Source organism: Lithobates pipiens, unplaced genomic scaffold, assembly GCF_037356315.1.
Source record: "Lithobates pipiens isolate NorthernLeopardFrog02 unplaced genomic scaffold, aLitPip1_a1.2 Scaffold_23, whole genome shotgun sequence".
In the NCBI taxonomy this organism is placed as follows: Eukaryota; Metazoa; Chordata; class Amphibia; order Anura; family Ranidae; genus Lithobates; species Lithobates pipiens.
In genome coordinates, this window is record NW_027507785.1 from 100,679,352 (window position 1) to 100,704,073 (window position 24,722).

Consider the following 24,722-nt stretch of genomic DNA (forward strand, 5'->3'; position numbering starts at 1 on the left):
TTTGTTGCATAGTTGAAAAGACTAAAGAGGATAGTTTATCAGACTTTTTAAGTTAAAAAATTCCCTGTTTTCATCTGGAGCATACATTTATCATATACAGGCTGTTCCAAAAGTCTGAAGTCATAGGCAAAAAAAGTATTTAAAGGTTTTATTAGTTAATCCCTAAATTGATGGTCTTGGACTTCACAACACTTTACACTGAAAACAAGAACAATGAACATGTCTTTGTGTAGCAGAACTGATGTTGTTATTAGATAATCCTCCTTTATTCCAATTCTTCTGGGCAGACACCTATAGACTACTTATTTTCAGAAGGCCCCAAAGAAAAAGTTGAGTGGTGCTAGTACTGGAGATCTAGGAGGCCTTTCAACTGGACCTTGCCTTCTAAACTACATCTAAGGAAAAGTTTAGTTTAAAAATATTATCTCGGCAACAGCAAAGTGTGGCAATTGTCTTGATGAAAGCATATTTTTGTCATTCCTACAAATTAAGAGACAAGAAAAGATTGTAGCACAAAGGTTATATTCCCAAGTTATTATACAAATCTGGCCCAATTATTCTGTCACCAAATATCCCTACCCACATTATAATTCATGGATCAGTTTGAAAATGGCCTTCAACCGTCCAGTTTGGGTTGTTTTCAGACCAGTAACATGCTTTGTGCTGGTCAACACTGCCAATAAGATGAAATGAGACCTCATTTGTGTAAAACACCACTAAAGTGACACTAAATTCTGTTGTAAAAAAATAAAATTCTATCAAACTATGTATTCTTAACTCAGAAAAGTACCTTCTATTGTTTTCATTTTTCCATTTTGCTGCTGTGATACAACTTCCTGTTTGAGGGTGGCTATAATTGTTCTCCATATTCCCACTCTATGTAGGAACCTAGTCTCTTTTGCTCACTCCCAAGATTGACTAAAGGCTATGGATTATAGACTATGGGATTTATAATATGCAAAGAGGAGTACACATAACTTCAACAAATGTGCACTGCCCATTCCACAAAAATGAGGGATAGTGAGAAGGAAACTGTGAGGCTCACAGAGAACATTACAAGAAGGCAGAAAAACACAGAAAATAAAAAAAAATCACGAAAAATAGATTAGAGAGATATAGTGGATGCGTATGGATTTTTTTTTTTATTTGAAGTTTTTTTTAAATCCAGCCATAGAGTTGTACATGTCTAACAGTATTAACAAATAGAAAGCCATTGGTGTCCCATACCAATACAAACACAGTGAAAATAAAGTTGGTGATATGGTTAAAAAAAAAGGAAAAGACAGAAACAATATATGTGTAGACAGTAGCCAACTGGATAAAAAATTAGCAACCATGTATGAATTATTTCTGAAGAATTAGGATATCATTTAGTGTCACTTTAATTCCTGCTGTTGTAAGAACCATTCACAATATTCCATATCTGTCTGTGTCCTGTACCAGCTGCAATTTATAGGGCTCAAAATGATGTTTTCTCATAATTCATTGCACATGGATCCAAACTTGTGGAATACCCTGTATATTCAGCATAGACTAAAGGGTGTAGTCAAGGGAATCCTTCTCAATACATAAAATGCCACTTTCTTCTAAGGTTTCATTAGACAGACACCTATCATACTGCAGTTGACACATAGCTTGGATGTCTGCACCAACATACCGCAACCGCCAAAATTTTCACTATCCCCAATTACCGTAGACACCGCAAAAAACATCATTAATAAACTGCGTGACAGTACCTCACCTATTGACATCATCCCCACAAAACTACTGAAAGAATGCTCCGACATCGTGGCTCCAACCATAACCCACCTCATAAACCGATCATTCCACGAAGGGATTGTTCCCAGGATCCTCAAACAAGGCATCGTCAAACCTCTACTCAAGAAACCAAACCTGGACCCTCAGGATCCAAACAACCGTAGGCCGATTACAAGCCTCAACACCATTTCTAAGATCATAGAGAAAGCTGTAGTACATCAGCTACAACTTCACCTGGATACTCACAAACTCCTGGACCCGCTGCAATCAGGCTTCCGCCCGGGTCATGGAACGGAAACAGCTCTCCTCAAGATTTGGGATGACGCCCTCGAAGCAGCAGATGACGGAGAGCCGTGTCTCCTCGTACTGCTAGACCTAAGTGCAGCGTTTGATACAGTAGATCACAATACTCTACTCGTCCGCCTCACAGAAGTAGCCGGAGTCCAAGACATAGATCTCCAATGGTTCGCGTCCTTCCTAGGAAATCGGTCACAGACAGTGAAACTAGGAAAATTCCTCTCCGAAACTCGGGCAGTCACCTGCGGAGTCCCTCAAGGCTCTCCGTTGTCACCCGTTCTCTTCAACATTTACATTCGCCAACTCCTTCAAATCATCAGATGCTCAGATCTCTGCTTCCACTCTTACGCTGACAACACGCAACTTTATTTCCGGATCAATGGAAAAAAAGATCACCAACAACACCTTGAAAACTGCCTCAAATCAATACAGAACTGGATGACCACCAACTCCCTCCAGCTGAACCAATCAAAGACAGAGCTTCTTATCTTACACCCAAATCATAAGCCCGCAACCAAAACCTCCTGGTCTCCACCAACCGTCTTTGGGCAGACTATCTCCCCAAAGACCAAAGCGAAGAGTCTCGGGGTTATTTTAGACGCACAAATGTCAATGGATGCGCAAATAGGATCTGTAGTCAGTCGATCTCACCATCTGTTGCCCATGCTTCGCAGGCTCATCCCTTTCATCCCAAAGAATGACAAAGCAGTGGTAGTTGGAACAATCATTAATTCACGACTGGACTACGCAAACTCGCTTTACATAGGATTACCACAATATCAACTTGCGCGATTACAACTGATCCAAAACACGGCGGCAAGGCTGATAACAGGAAAAAAACCCTGGGAATCCATTTCTCCTTCACTGAGGAGCTTACATTGGCTAACCGTAAAAAATCGGATCACGTTCAAGACCCTTTGCCTCACCCACAAATGCGTGCATAGAGAAGCTCCGTAATACCTAATGGAGAAAATAAATCATTACACACCAAACCGCAGTCTTCGATCAGCCAACAAAAACCTCCTCCTCGTGCCCAAAGCCCGGTATAAATCCAAGGGTGATCGGAGATTCGCTGTCCAAGGGCCTCGGCTATGGAATGCTCTACCAATCAACATCCACCTGGAAGAAAATCACCTGGCTTTTAGGAAAAAACTCAAGACCTTCCTCTTTTAGCAGATGATCAAAGCTCGCCACAGCGCCTAGAGGCGATTCAGTTCGCATTGTGCGCTATACAAGTATTTAATTCATTCATTCATTCATAGCTTGGCAATAAGTTAAAGTATAACACCAGCCAAACTTAATTTTTTTGCAGATAGAGCAGGAAAGGGTTAGAGCATATGTCAGTATTGAGGAAATGTCCTTTTGATTTCTGTCAGCACAGGAAATAGAATCTCCCTAATGGGGACAAAGGGTAGGAAAAATGTTAGAACTGCCGACAGTGCTTTAAAAGGGGTCTTTGCCTTCCTGTCCTGCTCACAACCACTCCTGTCATGTAATTTCTTGCCCTGGTGTCAAAGGGATAGGATGTCCCCAGTGGGGTCACAAAAAAAAAAAAACTGGCAGAAATTCTAACTCTTTCCTACTCTATCCTAACCTAAATGAAAACGTTTTAGTTGGAGTTAGTTTTAAAGTGGCCACATACTAGTGTTTTCTGGATAGTGTTAAATGTCCAGAAACTCAGTGATACCTGTATTTCTTGTAAGTGCAAGGCATGACATTATACGGTACATGAACAAAGTGTTAGTGGATCTTATAGTGCTTATAAATACCAACTTGTATTCTATACATGCTGTATATATATATGTATATATATATATGTATATATATATATATATATATATATATATATATATATATATATTTTTAGTGTGCATCTTTTAAAAATGGCGTAATAGGATTTGATAAAGGTGATACATTAATTTATTTTGTTATAAGGCTATTTAGATGTCTGCAACATTTTACTATAATGAGTAATATAGGGAAATTATTATGTTCTGACTCAGAATATCTAAATTCACCTTAATAACACTCACTGAACTCAACACTCGTCATGTATAATTGATGGGAATCTACTGATTGAAAGATAAGAAAGTTATTTACTGGAAGATAAGAAATACGAGCTATTCTTTTTTGACCTTTTGAAATCAGAAACTTTAGATATCATATTTACTGTTTGTGAAATTGAGGATGCTTTGCAAAACATAGTCTTCAGTACATCCAAAGAATAGACTGGATGATATATGATAGATGTGTTTGTTAATCTAATACATCAGGCTTCATCAGGTAAACATGTAGCACAGTAATGCCCCGTACACACGAGCGGACTTTTCAACATCCAAAGTCCGAAGGACCGAGTCCGTCAGACTATCCGATCGTGTGTGGGCTGCAACGGACTTTTGATTCGCCAAAGTCTGACGGACTTTAGAAATGAAGCATGCTTCAAATCTTCCCGAAGGAACTCCGCCGGACCCGGTCCCCTTCGAAAACTCCGCTCGTGTGTATGCTACTCCGACGGACTAAAACCGACGCTAGGGCAGCTATTGGCTACTGGCTATGAACTTCCTTATTCGAGTCGGGTCGTACGTCATCACGTTCGAATCCGTCGGAGTTTAGTGTGATCGTGTGTGGCCAAGTCCGTTCGGCCGAAAAGTCTGTCAGAACTCCGTCGGAACTCCGGCGGAACTCCGGCGGAACTCCTTTGGAAGTCTATCGGACATAAGTCCTCTCGTGTGTACGGGGCATAAGGCCTTCTGAAAAACAGAAGGTTTTCACATGCGTCATTCCAAAATGTAGCTGCTTTAATCCCTTCTCACCATAACATGTAGGGTTATGCTGCTCCTTGGGTCCCAAGCCCAACTTCATAGAAGCCATGGTTTCCATACCAACATGCTGTCATGATGGCCAAATATCCAGAAACACCTGTAGGCAGTTTGGAATAAATGGCTCTATAATAGTAAGCTCAGCATTAAAGATAATTTCTAGGCTTGGTATATTTTTTACATTCCAGCTTGAACCAATTTAGCTATAGATATACCGTACATGGTGGATACCCCTGAAAGCTGGAAACCACTGAAGTAGACATAGCTATTTCAGTGATCTAGACTTGTTTCTGGGTCCCGTGCTGAGCAGTTGGCCTGATGCATTGTGAACACAGGATGTTGACAGCTCAGGCTGGGTTCACACTATTGGGAATTGGATGTGGGGTTTCGTCGCATCCAATTGGCATGACAGGAAACTGTGGCCAGCTGTCAATGGAGCTGGTTCACACATTTCTGGGCTGGCCACAGAGCGCAAAGCAGAAGAGTCCTGTGGGTCTTTGGCCCCATTTCAGTTCTGAATTCAGCCAAAAATTTGGGCCTAATTCAGACCTGAAACAGTGAACGGGGATGCCCCAGACCCCCTGCTGCGAGCTGCGCTGCAGACAGTGGGAACCCAGCCTCAGAAAACACACCATTCAGAGATTACTTTGCATTTTCTAAATGAACAAAATCATTTTCTAATTGGATGAGAGGGAGAGGCGGGGCAGTGATGTCACACTCTCCACCTTGTCCAATCAGAGAACACTTTGCATTTATTTACAAAGTGCAAACATTCCCTGAATGTTCACAATGCATCAGCCCAGCTACTCAGCACAGGACCCAGAAGCTATTGTAGATCACAGGAGTAGCAGTGTCTACTTCATTGATTTAAAGGCTTTCATGGACATCATCCAGGGTTGGTATATACATTTACATTGAACCATGCTGGTATGTAACTTTATAAAAAAAAAAATACATATATTATATAAATAAATAAAATATAAATATATATATATATATATATATATATATATATATATATATATATATACATATTATATAAAAATATACCATGCCTGGAATTCTTCTTTGAAGACAGGCAACTAACATTTGCAGAATGAAAAATTAGCAATGGTAGCCGCCATGTTTCTAGCACAAAAGGTTGTTGATGAAGAATAGCAAACAATACTACACTTTTTTTTTAACTGTGTTGCTTCTGTGAATAGATACAGTAAGTAAAGCTGTACTGAGTACATTTCCTTAGTTATCGGTTTAGGAGGGATACCAAATCTGTACAGTGGTACCATGTCAGGTATGTGAGACCCAGAACGCTCTGAGCTCACCAAGCTCCTGACTCAGCTGGCATATTGTGTGATACTGCATAGGGGCTCCATGAACAGTGGCCTCTTTCGTTTGCTGATCCACTTTAGCAGCACACTCAGCTTTTTCCAATCAAACTGTTTATTCCCTCAGAGCATAGCCATTGTCTGTAGCTTGGCTGCTAATGAAATACGTGGCTAGGAAATTGATGCTTTTTGGAAGAGGCGTATTAGGAACACATGGATGGATAGACAATATATTGACAATTTAAATTCGCAGCTCATCTGGGTACTTAGCTAAATTTTGGCTGGGCAGCACTAAGATTTGCTTCCCCTTTGTTCTCTATTATTTTATACAGTTACATTGAGCCTAAAAATAACATTAAAACTGAGCTAAGTAGAATAAAACAGGAACACAGTTTGCAAGGGCTGCATGTTTGTTTGACTGAATAGACATTGCACATTTTAAAGTGGAAGTGTACATTGAGTTTTTTTTTTTCTTTTTATGTGGGACCTTCCAGTTCTTTATTTCTACTCCCCATTTTCCATTTTGTTAGTAAAAAATATAATTAGAACCTAATAAGAATTTCCAACAATTTGGTCTGTATATCACAAGCATTCTATCGTAATCATACAGTACAAGATGTAGGCAACTTATTCATACACCATGAGTTATAGACTTATACCTTCAGGTGATACGAGCCTATTACCCATCATGTATGATCAAGTTGCTTGTGTCCTGTACTGTACTCCAAGATATGCAATTTATAGGCAAGTTAAACTTGCTCTTTTGTTCTCTGATCTGTAAAACCTGTGTCCATACTTCCACTCACCCCTTTAGAATGGCTTGTCTCCTATCACTGTGCATGCACACAGTTGACAGTTACTATATCAATGCATAGTGTCTTTGGTTCCTTTAAAGTAAGTCTGTCAGTTTGCCCATTTAATGATGTGTTATTTTGATGGCCTGGTTCTTACCTTCCCCATGCTCCCTAGCAGGCCTGTTTACTTGTCTGGGCTTTTTTGTAGAAGGGCCTATGTAAACTCATTAATGGATTGAAACAGATCTTTTCCCCTCTGCCCATATTATAGTGCTCAGACCAGGTAATTGGCTGCCCAGGTGCTAAGTCCAGCATCACCGAAGGAAGGGAGAAAGTCATATGTTCCCATAGACCCAGACATACTAGGCATTCCCAAATGCCCCAGCAATGGAACAGTAAATATTTGGAGAAGGAGTTTCCTATAAAGAATGATTGAATGTCAGGATTACTTTAAAGGATAACTATGGATAAATATGGCAAATAATAATAAAAAAGAAAAAACAGCATACACAATTTATGCATACAATACAAACAATATTGTAATTAAATTTATTAAAAAATACCTTTCCTTTTCACTCTACAGCCACTATAATTTTCTATCAATTTCCATCCAATATGACAACTTGGAGGGGTTCTGCACACAGCTGGTGTACAGAACATCCCCAGAAATTTAATTTCATGCTTGATTGATAGGCTCATTGATCTTCCCAAAAGTCTGCACTAAGATACAAGTCAAATTTTAGGCATCCCCTGCAATAGGAATTTCTGTTTTATTGAGATACTCTGCAAGGGTTAACTACTTCTAAAGGGAGGCAGATACTTCCACTTTCTTTATGACCCCTTTCACACTGGGGCATTAGCAGTAAAGCACCACTCGTTTCAGCTTTTTTCGGCCTCTAGCGGGGCACTTTTAACCCCCACTAGCAGCAGAAGAAGGGTTAAAAGCACTTGTGTTGAGGTGCTTCCAAAGCTCTTTTCAGGCGCCATTACAGAGCTCCCAAACCGCCCCAAAGATGCTGCTTGCAGGAATTTTCCTAACGACCCGCAAGTGCACCGCCGCAGTGTGAAAAATCACACTGAAATGAATGGGAGGCGGTTTTCAGGTGCTTTACAGGTTCGAAATTTTATGCTAAAATGCCTGAAAACCGTGTGAGGTTAATACTTGTAATAATTTTTGTCAATCTATAATTTCCTTTTCATTTAATATAATAATGATGATTCCATTATGTATACTTTCCCCCATGTTTACATGCAGACCAAACTTTCCAGCAAAAGCTGAAGTTTGTGGTTTGATACAAACCAAATAACACAGCTAAGAATGCTTAAAAAGTTAAATCTTTATTCCTAAAGCTTTTCTTTTTTTAAAAAAAATTTTGCTACAACTGCTTTAAAAGTGTTAACTGGAGTTAGCCTTTAATTTATTTGTCACTCAATTGATGTCTACCTAAAATTATCAAAATTTGGCCAAGTTTGAAAGAATTTTTAAAGCATTGGTTTGATCTTTGAATAAGTAAAGTGGTCAAATCAGCAAATGTTTTTGACTGTAATGGCAAAATAAACTGAAGGAGCAGGATGAAACAATTTTTCTCAAACAAACTAAATTCTAACCATTAATATGGTTTTTGTTTGGGAACCTCCATTAATTCCAAAATCTAACTAAATTAAATTTTGAAGTTTTGAATAGGTAGGTTAATCGGATTCTGTCTAAAATGGCCCCAGTATGTATGAATGTGTTAGGGACCTTAGGTTGTAAGCTCCTTGAGGACAGGGACTGATGTGAATGTTCAATGTATATGTAAAGCGCTGCATAAATTGACGGCGCTATATAAGTACCTGAAATAAATAAAAATGAATAAAATTATTGAACAAATTACATTTTTTTGCACGAATATTTGTGCCAATATCTACCAGTGTATGGCCAGCTTTAGGTCATCCTGTCCACCTGGTGACAATGCTGGTAATTAACAGCCTTGTCACCCTGTTTAAGAAAGTAAAAAAAAATCAACGGATCTATGGGAGGATCAGCACATAAAATAACAATGGTTACATGGGGAAAAACTAAAACTGCTGCGTTCATGTTAGTGACAGACTGTAATATATAATTTAATCAGACAATTAGTTAAGGAGGGGTGAAAACAACTATGAAGCTCTGGTATTTTACACTGTTATGCCCACTCAGGAGCTTATCAAATAAAGTAAATGAACAAGAGCAGGGAAAAAAACTATATCACACTTGCATGACAAGCTAGCATGAGTGTGTGAATGTGCATGCAGATCTCTAAACCTATGTAGAAAATTCTGTTCAGTGCATATGTCCTAATTTGCTATGATCATTGAACACCAAACTAAGTTTTTGGGAAAAACCGAATTTTTATTGTAGGCATGCCACTATAGAGGACATATGCACAATGTGGATGCTTAGTAAACATTATTATTGTGAGCATATGATTTGCTTGCACACACCAAATTATATGCCAGCATATGTGCGTGATACCTGGCTAGATATCACCTGGTTTGCCAATGGTGATAGCTAGCCAGAAACTGAGACTTTATATAATGGAAATCACTTTCTTGCCAAATGAAAGTCTGCATAATCTCCAGCACTAGTGGGAGAGTAATGATGGAGCTAGATTTACCCCAAGAATGACACCATAGGAGAATTTAGGCCCATTCAGACTAATGTACTGCAATAACACTTGTTAAAACATAATTTTTAACATGTTACCACAGTGCATTTGCCATGGCGCTATGCGTTAAGGTGGCATTCGTTTTGAATGGTATCCTTAGTGCAATAATCCAGTGCTACATCTGACAACATTTTGCAGACCTGATTGTGGAGCATTAACAGCACATACTTTAAAGAGCAGCACAACTAATGTTAATGTGTGTTAGTTACCACAACATAATGGACCAGACTGGTTTGAATGGGACTCCTCCGCTATGTGCCTTTCGTGGTATATTTTAGCCGTGATTGCGCTCTTATATTTCTTATTGCATTCTTTGTATTTTTGGAATACTGACAATGACCCCTCAGCCTTGAAATTTTAAAGACCTTTTCTTTTGCTTTCATATGCATTTTTATGTTCGAGTTTAGCCACCTGGAATTTATTTTAGCTCTTTTAAACGTATTCCCTGTTGGAATGCATTGTCCAGTACCTTTATTTAGTATGCTTTTAAAGCACTCCCATTTTTCCTCCATGTTCTTTGTTTATGGGGTTTTATCCCATTTAATATCGTCTAACAAAGAGCTCAGTTCACGGAAGTTGGCTCTTTTGAAGTTCAGTGTCCTTGTATTACCATCTTATTTCTGTGCTTTATACTGAAACAATTTAACCTGTGGTCGCTGTTTCCTAAGTTGCCACGTATTTCTACATCTGCAATCAGGTCTGTATTGTTTGTTATCAGTTATGCCCCATACACACGATCGGAATTTCTGCCAGCAAATGATTGAGAGCAGGTTCTCTGTTTTTCCGACGGAAAAAGTTCCGATCGTAAATTCCAATTGTCTGTAGCAATCTGACGTGCAAAATTCCTACGCATGCTCAGAAACAATTCCACACATGCTCGGAAACATTGAACTTAATTTTCTCGGCTCGTCGTATTGTTGTACGTCACCGCGTTCTTGACTGTCAAAAGTTCAGAGAAATTTTGTGTGACCATGTGTATGCAAGCCAAGCTTGAGCGGAATTCCGCCAGAAAAAATAAGATTTTTCAGACAGAAATTCTGCTCATGTGTACGGGTCATAAGTCTAGTAATGCGTTATCTCTTGTTGGTGCGTTCACCAACTGATCTATTAAATTATCCTGCAAGACATTTATGAAATAGCAAGCCTTAGACGAATGCACAGTTTATTCTGCCCAGTCTATATCTGGATAATTAAAATCCCCCATTATCATAACATGTACCAGCCTTGCCGCCACTCAAAGCTGTGATAGGAGGTCTGCCTTCCCCTCCTCCCTCAGAGGCATGTAGCATACAGCCACTATTACTTTCCCATTAGTTTCCTCCCTTTGGAGCTCCACCCACAAGGATTCCATATCCTCCCTAGCTCAACTAGTGATGTCATCCCTCACGTTCACTTGTACATCATTCTTGATATACAGGCATACCCCTCCCCTTTTCCTACCCTCCTTATCTCTACGATACAGTATATCAAAGTGTAGTGCTCTATTTCCTACCTTCACTATAGTTAGGGGGAAGAATAAGACTGCTACACATTTTGTATACATTATATGAAGGTCTTTTTTTAACTAGGGTTTTTCATTTGGCGCAATGCATTTTGCTCATTCATACATCTTAGTCACCCTTTGTCAAAGGAACCAAAGGTAGATTGGAGGTTGACAGTCCTTTTGAAGCAGTAAGTTACAAACCATTAATAATAAGGCCCTCTGTCCAAGCTCAGCATGGTTATGAATCTTTCTATGATTAGACTTAATTTGTGTGGCTGTGGCTCAAGGGGGAATTCAAATGGTGGAGGGATATATAATACATGTTTATAAATAAGATTCAAGACCAGCACAGAAATTTAGGCTGCTATAAGATTGTCTTAAGAGTACTCCCTAATGCATAGTAATTTGTAAATGTCTATATCCATGTATAACTTAATTTCAATATATCCTGTATGATGGACTCTGTAGTATGAAAAAATATATATGGCTTATTTAACATTTTAAAGTGGAGTTCTAAATTCTTTTAAAAAAATTAAAAGTCAGCAGCTACAAATACTGCATCTGCTGACTTGTCCCAGGGTCCAGCGATGCAGGGCAACGAAGCCCCACTCGTCTCCCCCTCCTCTATGCGGTGCCAGCATTGTAACCATGGCACCGCGTGCCGTGACTGGCTGGGCAATCATCTGGGACCTGTGACGTGTCCCAGATGATTGCTGGGAGGGAAGGGGAGAGGTGATCTCCCTTCCGGTGCTACGGTGCACCGGGAGGAAGTGGGAGCTGGGACACTCTCAAAAGAGGGTATCCGCTCTCTAAAAAAAAGACATGCCAAATGTGGCATGTCAGGGGGTCACCTCCCTTAAAGTGGAAGTATCATTTTTGAGTGCAACTCCGCTTTAAGTAGATTTATCACAATTCTCTGGTGTAGGCAAGTTATTTTTTTGTTTCCCTTTGTCCAAATTGGTGAGGTTGGTCCACACAATGTTTTGCCTACAAGGCTCTACAGACCTTCACATAGCCCCTTACATATAACTTGCCAGCATCTGCTCATATATTACCACTTTTAAACCACAGTTTGAAAGATATATAAATCTACGGACAGGTTTTAAGTTTTCATGTGTGTAATCTGATATAAGTACTTTGTTCCTGACTTTAACCTTATTTTACTGACCTGATCCTTTATCCTTTATGGAATATCATGGGAAAAGCTGTGAAATCTCACTTTTAACTTGAAGATATGGTACTTTGCCCAAAGACAGAAATTGGTTATTAATTCATACTTCTTGTATTTGGACTTGACCTATTTTGGGATGGAGAAAGGGGGATCAAAAGTTTCACCAATAAAACAAAAAAAAGTTTTAGAAATCAATATGCTGTAAGTCAACAGCACAAAAATTAAGAGAAATGAGAAAACAATTCACTTTGCTGACTTTTTAAAAAATATTTATTTTATTAGAAGTTTCAGCAATATACTGTAAATTGGCCAATTTTATAGCCAGGACCAAGAAAGCGTAAAGGGAATAAAAACACCTCCATATCATCATATATTGTTTTAACAAGTTACCTATATTGCACGTCTGGGAATTTTGCAAATGATTTAGTTGATACCAACAGTAATATATTTTTTTCATTACGTCTTCTATTTTACTGCAGGTCCTGGAAGAAAACATGAAACTGGAGTGTAAATGTCATGGCGTATCTGGATCCTGCACCACAAAAACATGCTGGACAACACTGCCAAAATTTAGAGAGGTGGGATTTCTCCTGAAGGACAAATACAGTGAAGCTGTTCAAGTGGAGCCAGTGCGTGCCAGCCGAAATAAGCGGCCAATGTTTCTAAAGATTAAAAAGCCTTTGTCCTACCGCAAACCCATGGACACAGACTTGGTTTATATAGAAAAATCCCCAAATTATTGTGATGAAGACCCGGTGAGTGGTAGCGTTGGGACACAAGGCCGCATGTGCAACAAGACAGCTCAACACGTCAGTGGATGTGACTTAATGTGCTGTGGGAGAGGGTACAATACACACCAGTACTCCCGGGTGTGGCAATGTAACTGTAAATTCCACTGGTGCTGTTATGTAAAATGTAACACATGCAGTGAACGAACAGAGGTGTTTACCTGTAAATGAGAAAATATCCTGAAACAGAATGCTTTTCAGCTTTGGGAACTTTTGCCGTACATTTGCACAGAATCTCAAGCCACGTACCACAAATTGGAGGTCTTTTGCTCCTATGTCTTTAAGCGAACAGACCCCTGTTGTATTTCATTTGAAAACGATTGAGATCGCTCATCCAGAGACAGGCTAACAATCTAGTAGATTCTTACTTACTGTCTTCTGATAGAGAGAATTACTAGCACATAAGGGCATAAAGTTGAAGGGCTCTCCATAACCTTAATTCATTCAGTTATGCATTCCATAATGGAACCCACTTCAAACTGAGTGATGTTGTACAAGTAGGTGAGGCGCGTGTTCTGTTTTATTTTCTTTATCCGGGTACACATAAATAGTCAAATGGATCAGATATTCATTGATGGTTCACACCTAAGAGTTAGTGGTTAGACATACTGGAATATAGGATATATCCTGGAAACAGATGGATATGAAAAAAACAGCTGCCATTTTGAAAGAGATTAGGATGAGCTAACAATGAACATGTGTGAATTTCTGCTTCGAGTGTGCATTATACAGATTAAGGTTGTAAATGCTCAGAACTTTGTTACCACCATTTCAGATTGGCTGTAGTGTTTTTTTTCTCCTGACCAATTATTATTTTCATTTTGTTTTTCTTTTGTTATAATGTGCTATATATATATATATATATATATATATATATATATATATATATATATATATATATATATATATATATATATATATATATATATATATATACACATAAATATATATTAATTATTTTTGTTGGCACATGGAATATAAATATTAGCATTGAATATTTAACAATATATTTTAGAATAAACTAATATTAATTTATTTAATAAATAAACCTACTGCCATGTGCAACTGTTCTGTGCGAAAAAAATATAATAGGTTAGGGAATTAAAATGCTGTCTTGGGAAACTAGAGATGTAAATAGTATACTTAACTCAAATCCCACTTATAGCTGTGCACAAGGGATAATCTTGTTACTTTTACTTTTTCATGGTGAAAGCAGACATCTTTACATTAATACTTTAATGCTGTTTGCTGCTAGCTGTCTGGAAACTCATTTATCAATATTTAATTGTTTGGTTATGTTTATTTTCTTTTTTCTAAAGTAAGTAATTTGGATTCCATTTGTTGGAATGTTCCAGACAAAAAAAAAGGAAAAAAGGACCATATGGAACAAAAAAAGAATATATTTTGTAAGAGACTATTTTTATATGAATATTTTATTTATATTATGTCTGCTTGTATAATTCCATAATCATCAGTTTCTCAATAAAAAACACCTTATATCTAATTTCTGGTGTTTTAAAAAAATCCTTTCAAATTTAGTCCGTAATATACAACTTCACAAAATATTTGCTGATTTTTTTTTTTTAAATATTTTTTGTACATCAAAACCTTCACTATTCACTATTCGCTATATCTTTATTTCCCCCTTTAACTTTGGATTAACAATTAATAGATGGCGTGTGTGTTTCTTGTTAGGCACTTTGGCAGAATACACACAATAGACAAAGGTCATTTAACATTCATATGATCACATGACTTAAATTTGTGATTAGCATTAAATTTTTGCTCGTTGATCCCATTCGGAAGAGGAAAAAGAAAAATCTGAATTTGCTTCCCACATGCATCAGTCATTAAACTCTAGGTTTTCTATTAGCAAATGTGCTGTGTATGCTGCCTATTAAATCTCTATATTGTGTTACTGTCAAATTTGATTTTATCAGTGACAGACTATAGACTATGACTGTACAAACTAACTTGACATACTCTGTCTGATTCTCACAGATAGCACACAAAGCTTACAGGTTTTTCAGCCAACTGCTTTGAGCGTTTGACCACTTTGTGCCTTAAAAAAAATTATATGCAATGTTAAATAATTTCATCCTAATAACAATGCCATAAAAAAAAAAGAAAAAAAAAGAAAAAGAAAAACTCTCCTCCTTACACTCAATTAACAATTAGAACAGTATTTTTTTAATCCTTAGGTCCATTATATTTTTGATTTCACAAACAGTGTTAGACCAGTGTACATCAATATATAAGATGTCAGGATAGATTTTAGATTAGATTAATTTATTGTCGGACTACTGAGCTGGTAAAAGAAATATAATGCAAATATTTTTATAACTTTTTTTTTGTTTTATTAACTACTGAAATATAATGCACATTGCTGATAGTTCTGGTAAGAGGGTATAGAATGGGTGTTTCTTTGGACAAAATGGCTTCTCTATAATTCACTGTGGATTTCATTCTCTTTCTAGAAGAAAAGCACCAATGGCTCTTTGGAAGTCAGAAATAGTTTTGGGATTTTGAAAAAAAAATATTGGTTTAATCATAAATGACTTGTGTAAGATGGCTTCTTCTAGAATTTGTTGGGTTTTCTTTTCATTCAACCATTAATTTACAGTGTGGGCTCATATCAGTTCATCAATACATTTTAGTTTCAATAAAAACTTGGATCTCAAGCTTTGTTTTTTTGTGTTGTTTATTGATGGTGGATTTACTTCTTAATGGGTCAGTCTCTCAGAATTGTTGAGTTAATTTAACTACTGGCTGCTAATATTCCTTGGCACTCTCTAGTGAAAGTTCTCAATCTGCTACCTCTCACACCTCCTTATGCAAAAAATCAAATATCCCATATAAAGAATTACTTCCCTTTCTTTAGGCTGCTGTAGGTTGGAGTTGCTGAAAGCAGAAAACAAATTCACTGTATACTTTGCCATCCACTAGAAGGGAGAAGTAGAATTGTTTTCTTCAGAAGTGTTTCAGAGCTTCAAAAACATATTTTAGGGTATATGAAAGACAGACAATTTTGAAAGTAAAACTTTGAGATGCACACAGAGAAAGCAGTCCATCTGGTCTGGACTATGGTTTTTCATGGAGGCACTGCTGTAGTACACCAGTCCATCCTCTGCCTTTTGTCAATTATACGATGATCACAAAATAATTCAGCTAAAAGCCAATTTCCAGCCTCCTCCCCAGAGGTTACACCAACATGTATTTTATTATTATTAATTAATACTTACCTTTTTCAGATGTCTTCAGACTAGTCGCATGAATTGCAGGGTCCTTTTCCTCTTCATTTCTTCTCTGGCCCTGGGCGGGCCTCAATTATGAAGAAAGCTTAGGTGACCTGATGACGTCTGCATCTTTTTATTGTAAATCTGGGCCACTGTGGTGATGCTCCACCCAAGGGGATGACTGCCTGCACTCACAGTAGGTGAATTGAATGACACTGGGCATCATTCTACTCAGAAGAGGACCGTAGAAGAGGAGGTGAGCATTGCCACCAGAGCTGCTTTTTGTTTTTACAATAGACATGGTGGGGTATCTAATAAAAATACAAATACTGGAATTAAACTTGAGTTATTCTCAAATACTGTGGTCTTCCTGCTATCTCGCATATAAAAGCCAGATATATTAACCACTTCAGCCCGGACCATTTTGCTGGTCAAAGACCAGACCACTTTTTGCGATTCGGCACTGTGTCGCTTTAACTGACAATTGCGCAGTCATGCGACGTGACTCCCAAACAAAATTGGCATCCTTTTTTTCCCACAAATAGAGCTTTCTTTTGGTGGTATTTGATCACCCCTGTGGTTTTTATTTTTTGCGCTATAAACAAAAATAGAGCGACAATTTTGAAAAAAACGCATTCTTTTTTACTTTTTGTTATAATAAATATCCCCCAAAAATATATAAAAAAACTTTTTTTCCCTCAGTTTAGGCCGATACGTATTCTTCTACATATTTTTGGTAAAAAAAAATCGCAATAAGCGATTATTGATTGGTTTGCACAAAAGTTATAGCGTTTACAAAATAGGGGATAGTTTTATGGCATTTTTATTAATAATTAATTTTTTTACTAGTAATGGGTGGTGATCAGCGATTTTTATTGTGACTGCGACATTATGGGGGACACATCGGACATTTTTGACACATTTTTGGGACCATTGTCATTTATACAGCAATCACTGCTATATAAATGCAGTGATTCCTGTGTAAATGACACTAGCAGTGAAGGGGTTAACCAGTGGGTGGCAGTGTAGGGGTTAAGTGTTCCTAGGGGTGTGTTACTAACTTTGGGGGGCTGGGCTTTCATTTAGTGAACACTGATCTCTGCTCCAATCACATGGAGCAGAGATCAGCGTCACTAGTTGCTAGGCAGAATGGGGAAATGCTGTTTACAACGGCATTTCTCCGTTCAGCCGCCCCGTGGGACGATCGTGGGTATGCCCGAGGCGATCGAGTCTGCGGGACCCACGACTGGACTCACGGGGGTCCCGACTGGCACGCGACAGGGCGGCATTAAAGATTGGATGTACCTGTATGCCAATATGCCTGCCTGTGCCATTCTGCCGACGTACATCGGCGTGCGCCGGTCAGGAACCAGTTAAAGTGTGAAACCACAAATTATAGCAAACCAGCTGCACGCAGGACATGAGTCTCAGTGCTGGAAGCTTTAGGACATACTATTTCCTTTGTTCACAGAGCTTGATAACCTGTAGCTGCCAGGCTCTTTAGAACTACAAGTCTTGCCATTCATCTGTCACTATTTTATATAGCTATAACCGACTCACTGCCTAGCAGTACAAAATTTCTGTCACTGCGATCATTTAAAGATAGGTACATTATACTGGCGGTACTGTATATATAAGAATCGGAAATAGGTAAAAAAGCAAAACAGCGCTATTCAATAAACCCACCCAGTGAGCAGCAGCTCAAACCGTTATACCATGACACACCAAACTATATACCATAAGGAGCTGCGCTAAAAATTATAAATTTAGTGACTAAAAATCAAAAATTCATTGATGAAAAAATAATTTAAATATAATAGTGCTCTACCGTAAAGTGCAAGCCAAAATTGGTTTAAATAAATAAAAATAAAATTGAATTCATACTTAAGTAGAGTGAATGTGAATTAAATAATTACAAATTGTCAAACTCCTAAAATAAATATATGTAAATTCATGTACAGCACATAATAATCAATAATGATAATGACAAAAAATTATAGAACAATAGTCCATAAAAAAGTCCCAGCGAATTCCTCGTGCACGAAAGTCAGAAAAAATCCAGTGCAAAGTGGAGACAAACACTGATGAGAAAAGTGCTGTGAAGAGCAAAAGGTTGCCACCACCAGTAGCTACTCTGGGCGCTTACCGGAACGTTAGATTCCTATTTAATGGGACCAAAAAGCGCATGGATAAGTCATCGGGAAGAATCCTTTAGGAAAACCAGGCTGGAAATCTCTCTCCCAATATTCATGTTAAGCCGCAATGGGTAAATCTATGTTAAAAACAAGAGAAAACTCGCATAAAAAACCCTTACATTTTATTAAAAATAAAACGTAGATATAAACTCACATAATCCAGATGTAAACAGAACGAATAAAATGAACGAGCCAGCTCTCGACTACCGCCCGGGACTGGCATAGAACGTGATGACGTCAGCACGCCGCTCCTGTGTCTGTCGGGCTGGCTCGCTCTCGGGCACACAAGGGGAACACCTGGGAAGGACAGCCGCCACTCAGACTGACAGTGGGGGTTATTTACGAAAGGCAAATCCACTTTGCACTGCAAGTGCACTAGAAAGTACACTGAAAGTGCACTTGCAAGTGCAGTTGCTCTAAATCTAAGGGGTAGATCTGAAATGAGTGGAAGCTCTGCTGATTTTATCATCCAATCATGCGCAAGCTAAAATGCTGTTTTATATTTTCCTTGCATGTCCCCCTCAGATCTACAACGACTTTACTTCCAAGTGCACTTTCAGTGCAACGTGGATTTTTCTTTAGTAAATACAGTAACCCCCAGTATCTCACAAAAGTGAGTATACCCCTCACATTTTTGTCTGTGTGTTGAGTTATTTTGAGGGGACAGGAAATTTATAATAACATTTTTGTAATTTTATATATTTGTTGATGGTTACTGGTGCCCCAAAGTCCCCTCCATGGTTGCATTTACTTACTTAGTAATTTATCACTAGGGATTGGCACCTCTACCTGTGAGACCCATTAGGCACAAGCGTATATTTTGACTGCCTGTACAACAGCTTTAATATTTGCCATAAAGTTCCACTTTGAATTAACACCGCCTTATCCGTATTTTTTGCATTCATTTTGATTAATCTGTTGTTTTGTGTGGGCTTAGGATTTTAGTGTGTTTTATCTAAATGTTTTACATTTATACAATTGTCTTATAAACCCCAATTACAATTAACAATAGTTTCATACTATGGTTCCTTTGTTTTATAGTAATATAGTTTAGATGTAGAGGTCTTTAGTAAACATTCAAAAATGTTATATGCAATTTGTTGGTTAATATTTGCTGGCAGGGAAAGGAGATACTATTTTGGCTTTAGCAAAGCAGAGAAGTTCAGGGCAGCATTGACCACCCACCTGTGGGTAATCAGCTGGAACCTGAACTTCTGAGGTTAAAGTGTTACTAAACTCACAACAGTAAAATCTGTCTGTATATGCAGTAAAGCATGCTCATTATACTCACTGTGGAACATAACGGGTTAATCCTCTGCACTGTGCAAAAAAACAGTTTGATCTTGTCTTCTCTGATCCTCCAGTTCTTTTACTGTCCCCAATCCATCTGTTCATAGTACAGAGCCTTGGCAGCACTATGCATATGTTTAGTTTGGTGTGTATTGCTAAAGAAGCTTTTTTTTTGCGGTGTGCATGAGGTCAGCACAGGGCCAATCAGCATTGTCCAGACAGAGGGTAAGGGGTCAGAGGAGAATGAAATGTCCTTCTACAAGCTTTAACCAGTGCTCGGCTGGACACTGATAGAAGTCATAAGACTGTTATATACTGCTGATGGGAAAGGGTATTTGGCTATAGCCAAAAACGTAAATTCATTTTATTGGAATTTTATGTGATAGACCAACACAAAGTGGCACAATATTGTGAAGTGGAAGGAAATGATAAATGGTTTTCAACATTTTTTACAAAGAAAAATTTTAAAACTGTGGCGTGCATTTGTATTTGGCCCCCTTTACTCTGAAACCTCTAACTAAAATCTAGTGGATGCTCCCACCCAACTGAGTTTAAATGACTGATGTTATCATACCATACAAACCATCATCATAATCAATAAAGTGAAAACTTTTCCAAATAATTCATCAACATATAAAACAATAATGAATGTGTAAATAATGAATAAATAAATATTATACAAAATTCATAAATGCTCTTAAAAAATATCATTAAACGATGAGGGTGAAAAAATAAGTAAATATTGATACATATTACACAGATTAATAAATGATTAAATAGTGAATACATTATTCAAATTAGTAAATAATACTAATATATGACAGTGAGCAAACAAAGTGAAAAAATAAATAATTTAAAAAATATATGCACCTATAAAAAAAAAGTGACAAAGTAACCCAAAACCCAAGGTGAAACAGTCCACATAAAAGTCCTTTCAGTGAGAGGGGTAGCTCCTTAAATTGATATCAATGGAACGTGCAATCCTCCTTCACCAACACACTGTGCTGATCAGCAGTAAAAATGCACGCTTACTAGAGGGAAACGTGTATATGCTCACTAAATAGGTCACTTAGTCTGCCGGATGGATCACAGAATCCCCACCAACTTTGACTGGAACTTCTCCTGGAAAATTCTCAAGTACGAAGATAACTCATAAAACATAAATAGAAAAGCCTCCCATAGTGTAAAACTGGCAAGCAACTTTATTCGTAGTAAAAACACAAAATACTCAAACAAAAGTCAAATAACAGCATATCTGCCGGCCGGCAAGTGAGCGCCCGTTTGCTCAGAGATCACATAACTGCGTCAGCACGTCTAAGCCACCCGATGCATGTTTCGTCATAGGTGACGTCGCCTGGGGTGTGGGCGACGCACTGACGCATCACATTTAAATACATAACAGAGTAAAACCAAGCCTCGTTTTGAGCTGAGGGGAAAACCGGAAATAAACATAAAAACATGGCGGACGCGTTTAAGCAATAGCAATGCTAAGAACTCAGCCAAAGTTGTCCACTATTGCAAAAGTAAAAAAAAAAAAAATATTTCATAAAAGCGACTACTACACAAAGAACTATTATATAATAAAAATAGAAAATAAAAAGGGCAATAGGAATAAAAAAGGGATCAAAATAAATTTTGTTGATCTATAGTTAAAACAGATCATAAAGTAAACAAACACATGTGCCATCATGAAAAAGCACTGTTAATGGCACACTACATTAGAATAGGCCAAAAAATTATATTGGCACACTACATTGAGATGAAAATAAATATGGAATTAGCAAAAATAGTAAAAATAATAAAAAATTAAATATGTATGAAAATAAATAAAAAATAACAATGGAAATAATTAAACTTTATCAAAAATCTAAAATTATTACAAATAAAAATAAAAATATTACATATAACTCTAAACATTCACACTAGTAAATGTCTGTTAGATAATGAAATCATGGACATACAAAAACCCCAGATTATAAACAACCTCAAAAAAGGGCAATTACAATCTTGAAAATTGAAAAAAAAATTAAGAGTTGTCAATGAATGCATTAACATCCACGTCTATGTTAAGTCCATAACACTTTAATCGATAAATCCAAGACATTTCTAATCTCGGTATGCCCCTGACAAGGGAGCCACCCCTCCAAGCTAAGCTAAATTTATCTATGCCCAAAAAGATTGTTTTAGCAGGATTTTTATTATGATGTTCTAGATAGTGTCTTGATACAGAATGTTTCGGAAAACCACTTATGATGTTAGTAATATGTTCATTTAAGCGAACATAGAGGGGTCGCTTAGTCTTCCCAACGTATTGTAGCCCACAAGGGCATTGGAGTAAATAGACGACCCCTTCAGTTGTGCATGTAATAAAAGGTTTGATGGTATGTACACGCGATGTACTAGATGAAGTGAAAGTATGAGTCCATCTCTGGAGACATCCACTTAGAGAACAGACTCGACATCTCCGACATTGATAGTAACCAGTCAAGATTTTGGAAAAAACTTTTTTCGATATAGGAGGATTTAGCACATTGGGTGTCAACCTATCCCTAAGTGAAGGGGCTCCCCTATAAACTACTCAGGCCTAACTGGTAAGACCATATTTAACACTGGATCATTACTCAAAATATGCCAGTGCTTGTTAATCAATTTCTTGATGCTATCATGTTGCACTAAGTAAGTTGTTATGAAAGGGACAGATCTGATCTGATCCTCAGAGGAAGTTTTAACCCTTTCTTTTAATAAATCTCCTCTCTCAGTGACCTTAGCCTTCTCAAGAGCGGATTCCAGCAAATGTTCCTCATAGCCCTTATCTAAAAAGCGCTTAGAGAGGACTTCTGCCTGTGTCACAAAACTCTCTGGCTCAGTACAATTTCTTTTAATCCTCAAGTACTGGCTTTTTGGTATTGACCTCAGCCAGGCCCGGTGATGGCAGCTATCAGTCGGAATATATGAATTTCTATCTGTACATTTAAAAAAGGTGGAGGTAACAAAACGATTACTGGATTTGGATATAGTCAGATCCAAGAAGTTAATGCGGGTTTGGCTAGCTTTAAAACTTAAGTTGATCCCTCTCTGATTCTAATTTAAAAATTCCATAAAGCCATCTAGATCCCCACGATCGCCATCCCACAGGAGGAGGATGTCATCAATGTACCGAGACCAAAGCTTCAGCTGGGGGCTATGGTCTTCAGCTGGGGTCTATGAGGCGGGGGTCAATTTCCTCAAATTTTTGTCAGAGAAAGAATGCCAAATTATCTCGGCTTGATGAAGAAATTAAGAGCATTAAAGAAAAACTGACCCCCCATCGCGATACAGTAGCATATGAGAAATCACAATCCCTTTTAAAGATTCTAGAAAAAGAGGAACGGGACCAAAAATTTTTAATAAAGAAGAAATATAACAGGTATCTAACCGATTACCAGGGAGGGGTGGTGTTTGAGTGGCAGAAAAAGATTTTCAGGACAAGATGCAAACAATGTTGGCACAGTGGACACTCAACCACCTGGTGGGGGTAATGCCCGGCAGGTGGCAGGACCTCCTCTGGATCCTAGAATTTCACAGCCATATTTATCAAGGCCTCCCCCTAAAGGAAGAGGAGGCTTTTATCAATCTCCCTATAAAAACCAAAAAAATCTGTTTAAGCCCCTTAATGGATTTCAATCTTATCCCTACCCCCCTTCCCGCCCTTTCAAACCCCAGTTTGGTGGTGGAGGGGGTTGAGGACGGGGTAACCCCCCTTTCCCCACAATCAGGGGCATTTTCTTCCACCACAGGTACAAGGGCCTTATATTAATGAGGGATATCAGAACATCCCACCTTCTCAATTTTCTGGCCCAGTACAACCTAATGGTTCGTATAATTCCAGTTATTCAGGTGGCCCCAACAGTTTTGGACCCCCTTCTAATTTTAATTTTGGCAAAAGGAATGAGTTCGATTTTGGAAGTAATCCACAGAATAGTTTTTACCCCTTGCGGGATTTGAATGGCCCCGGTGATGTTAGGGAACCCATTCCTTCCAGCCAACTCAGTACGGCAGGAAATGGTACCCCTGGTAACACTCAGGGCCCTAATATTAATGCAGGTCTTGACTGCTGGCTCTGGTCCATTGTGCCGGGAACCTAACCAGTGGGGTTTTTACAGACCCAGCCAGGGAACCAAAAGAACTATAGACAGAAAAGAGGAACTAGAGGAGGGAGAAGGGTACAAACAAAAGCTAAAAAAACGCAATAGGAACTGGTATCTTTAATCTTAGCACGGTCATTCTAACTCAATCAGAGAAGACCGTGTTGGATAAAGAATTGAAGTTCCCACCCCCTCGTAGACTCAACAAGTTTGAAACGTACATGGATGTACATAAATAAATTCGGAAATACTACTGACTACCAACATTTTGGACTCTCCAATGCTTCATTATTTAAACCCCCGGGAGCATTAGCCCCATCTATTCGTGTCTTTAGAGACGTCATTCTCAGAGACCTTGAGTCGATGCCCTTAAAGAGAATTACACCACAACCTGATCTCATTGCAGGCCTTGACTGTTTATGTAATAATAAAGATCTTGTCATCAGACCCGCTGATAGGGGGCGGGCGGGATTGTTGTCCTAAATATGGCCAAAATGTATTGCATCTTGGATGATCAAGATACTTATTCTTGGCTTAAACGTGATCCCAAGCCTCTCTATCTTGATGAGTTGCAAAATATCATTACAAGAGGGTTTGAACAGGGTATCCTTGACAAGAAAGAAAAATCCTATCTTGTCCCTAGGGCACCCCGCACACCCATTATTTATTATTTGCCTAAGATTCACAAACATTTTACTTGCCCCCGGGACGTCCTATAGTTAGTGGGATTGATTCCCTTACGTCCCGGGTGGGCA

General features: G+C 38.2%; 1 protein-coding gene across 1 annotated transcript in view; it reads left to right on the plus strand.

Annotated features, from left to right (window-relative positions):
- Positions 1-13,964, plus strand: part of LOC143927768 (protein Wnt-7a) — an 80,882-nt gene extending 66,918 nt beyond the window's left edge. The window contains exon 4 of the mRNA XM_077452107.1: positions 12,814-13,964. Coding sequence (XP_077308233.1) covers positions 12,814-13,293 — 480 coding nt within the window. The 3' untranslated portion in view covers positions 13,294-13,964. The remainder of the gene's footprint in view (positions 1-12,813) is intronic.
- The last annotated feature ends 10,758 nt before the right edge of the window (positions 13,965-24,722 follow it).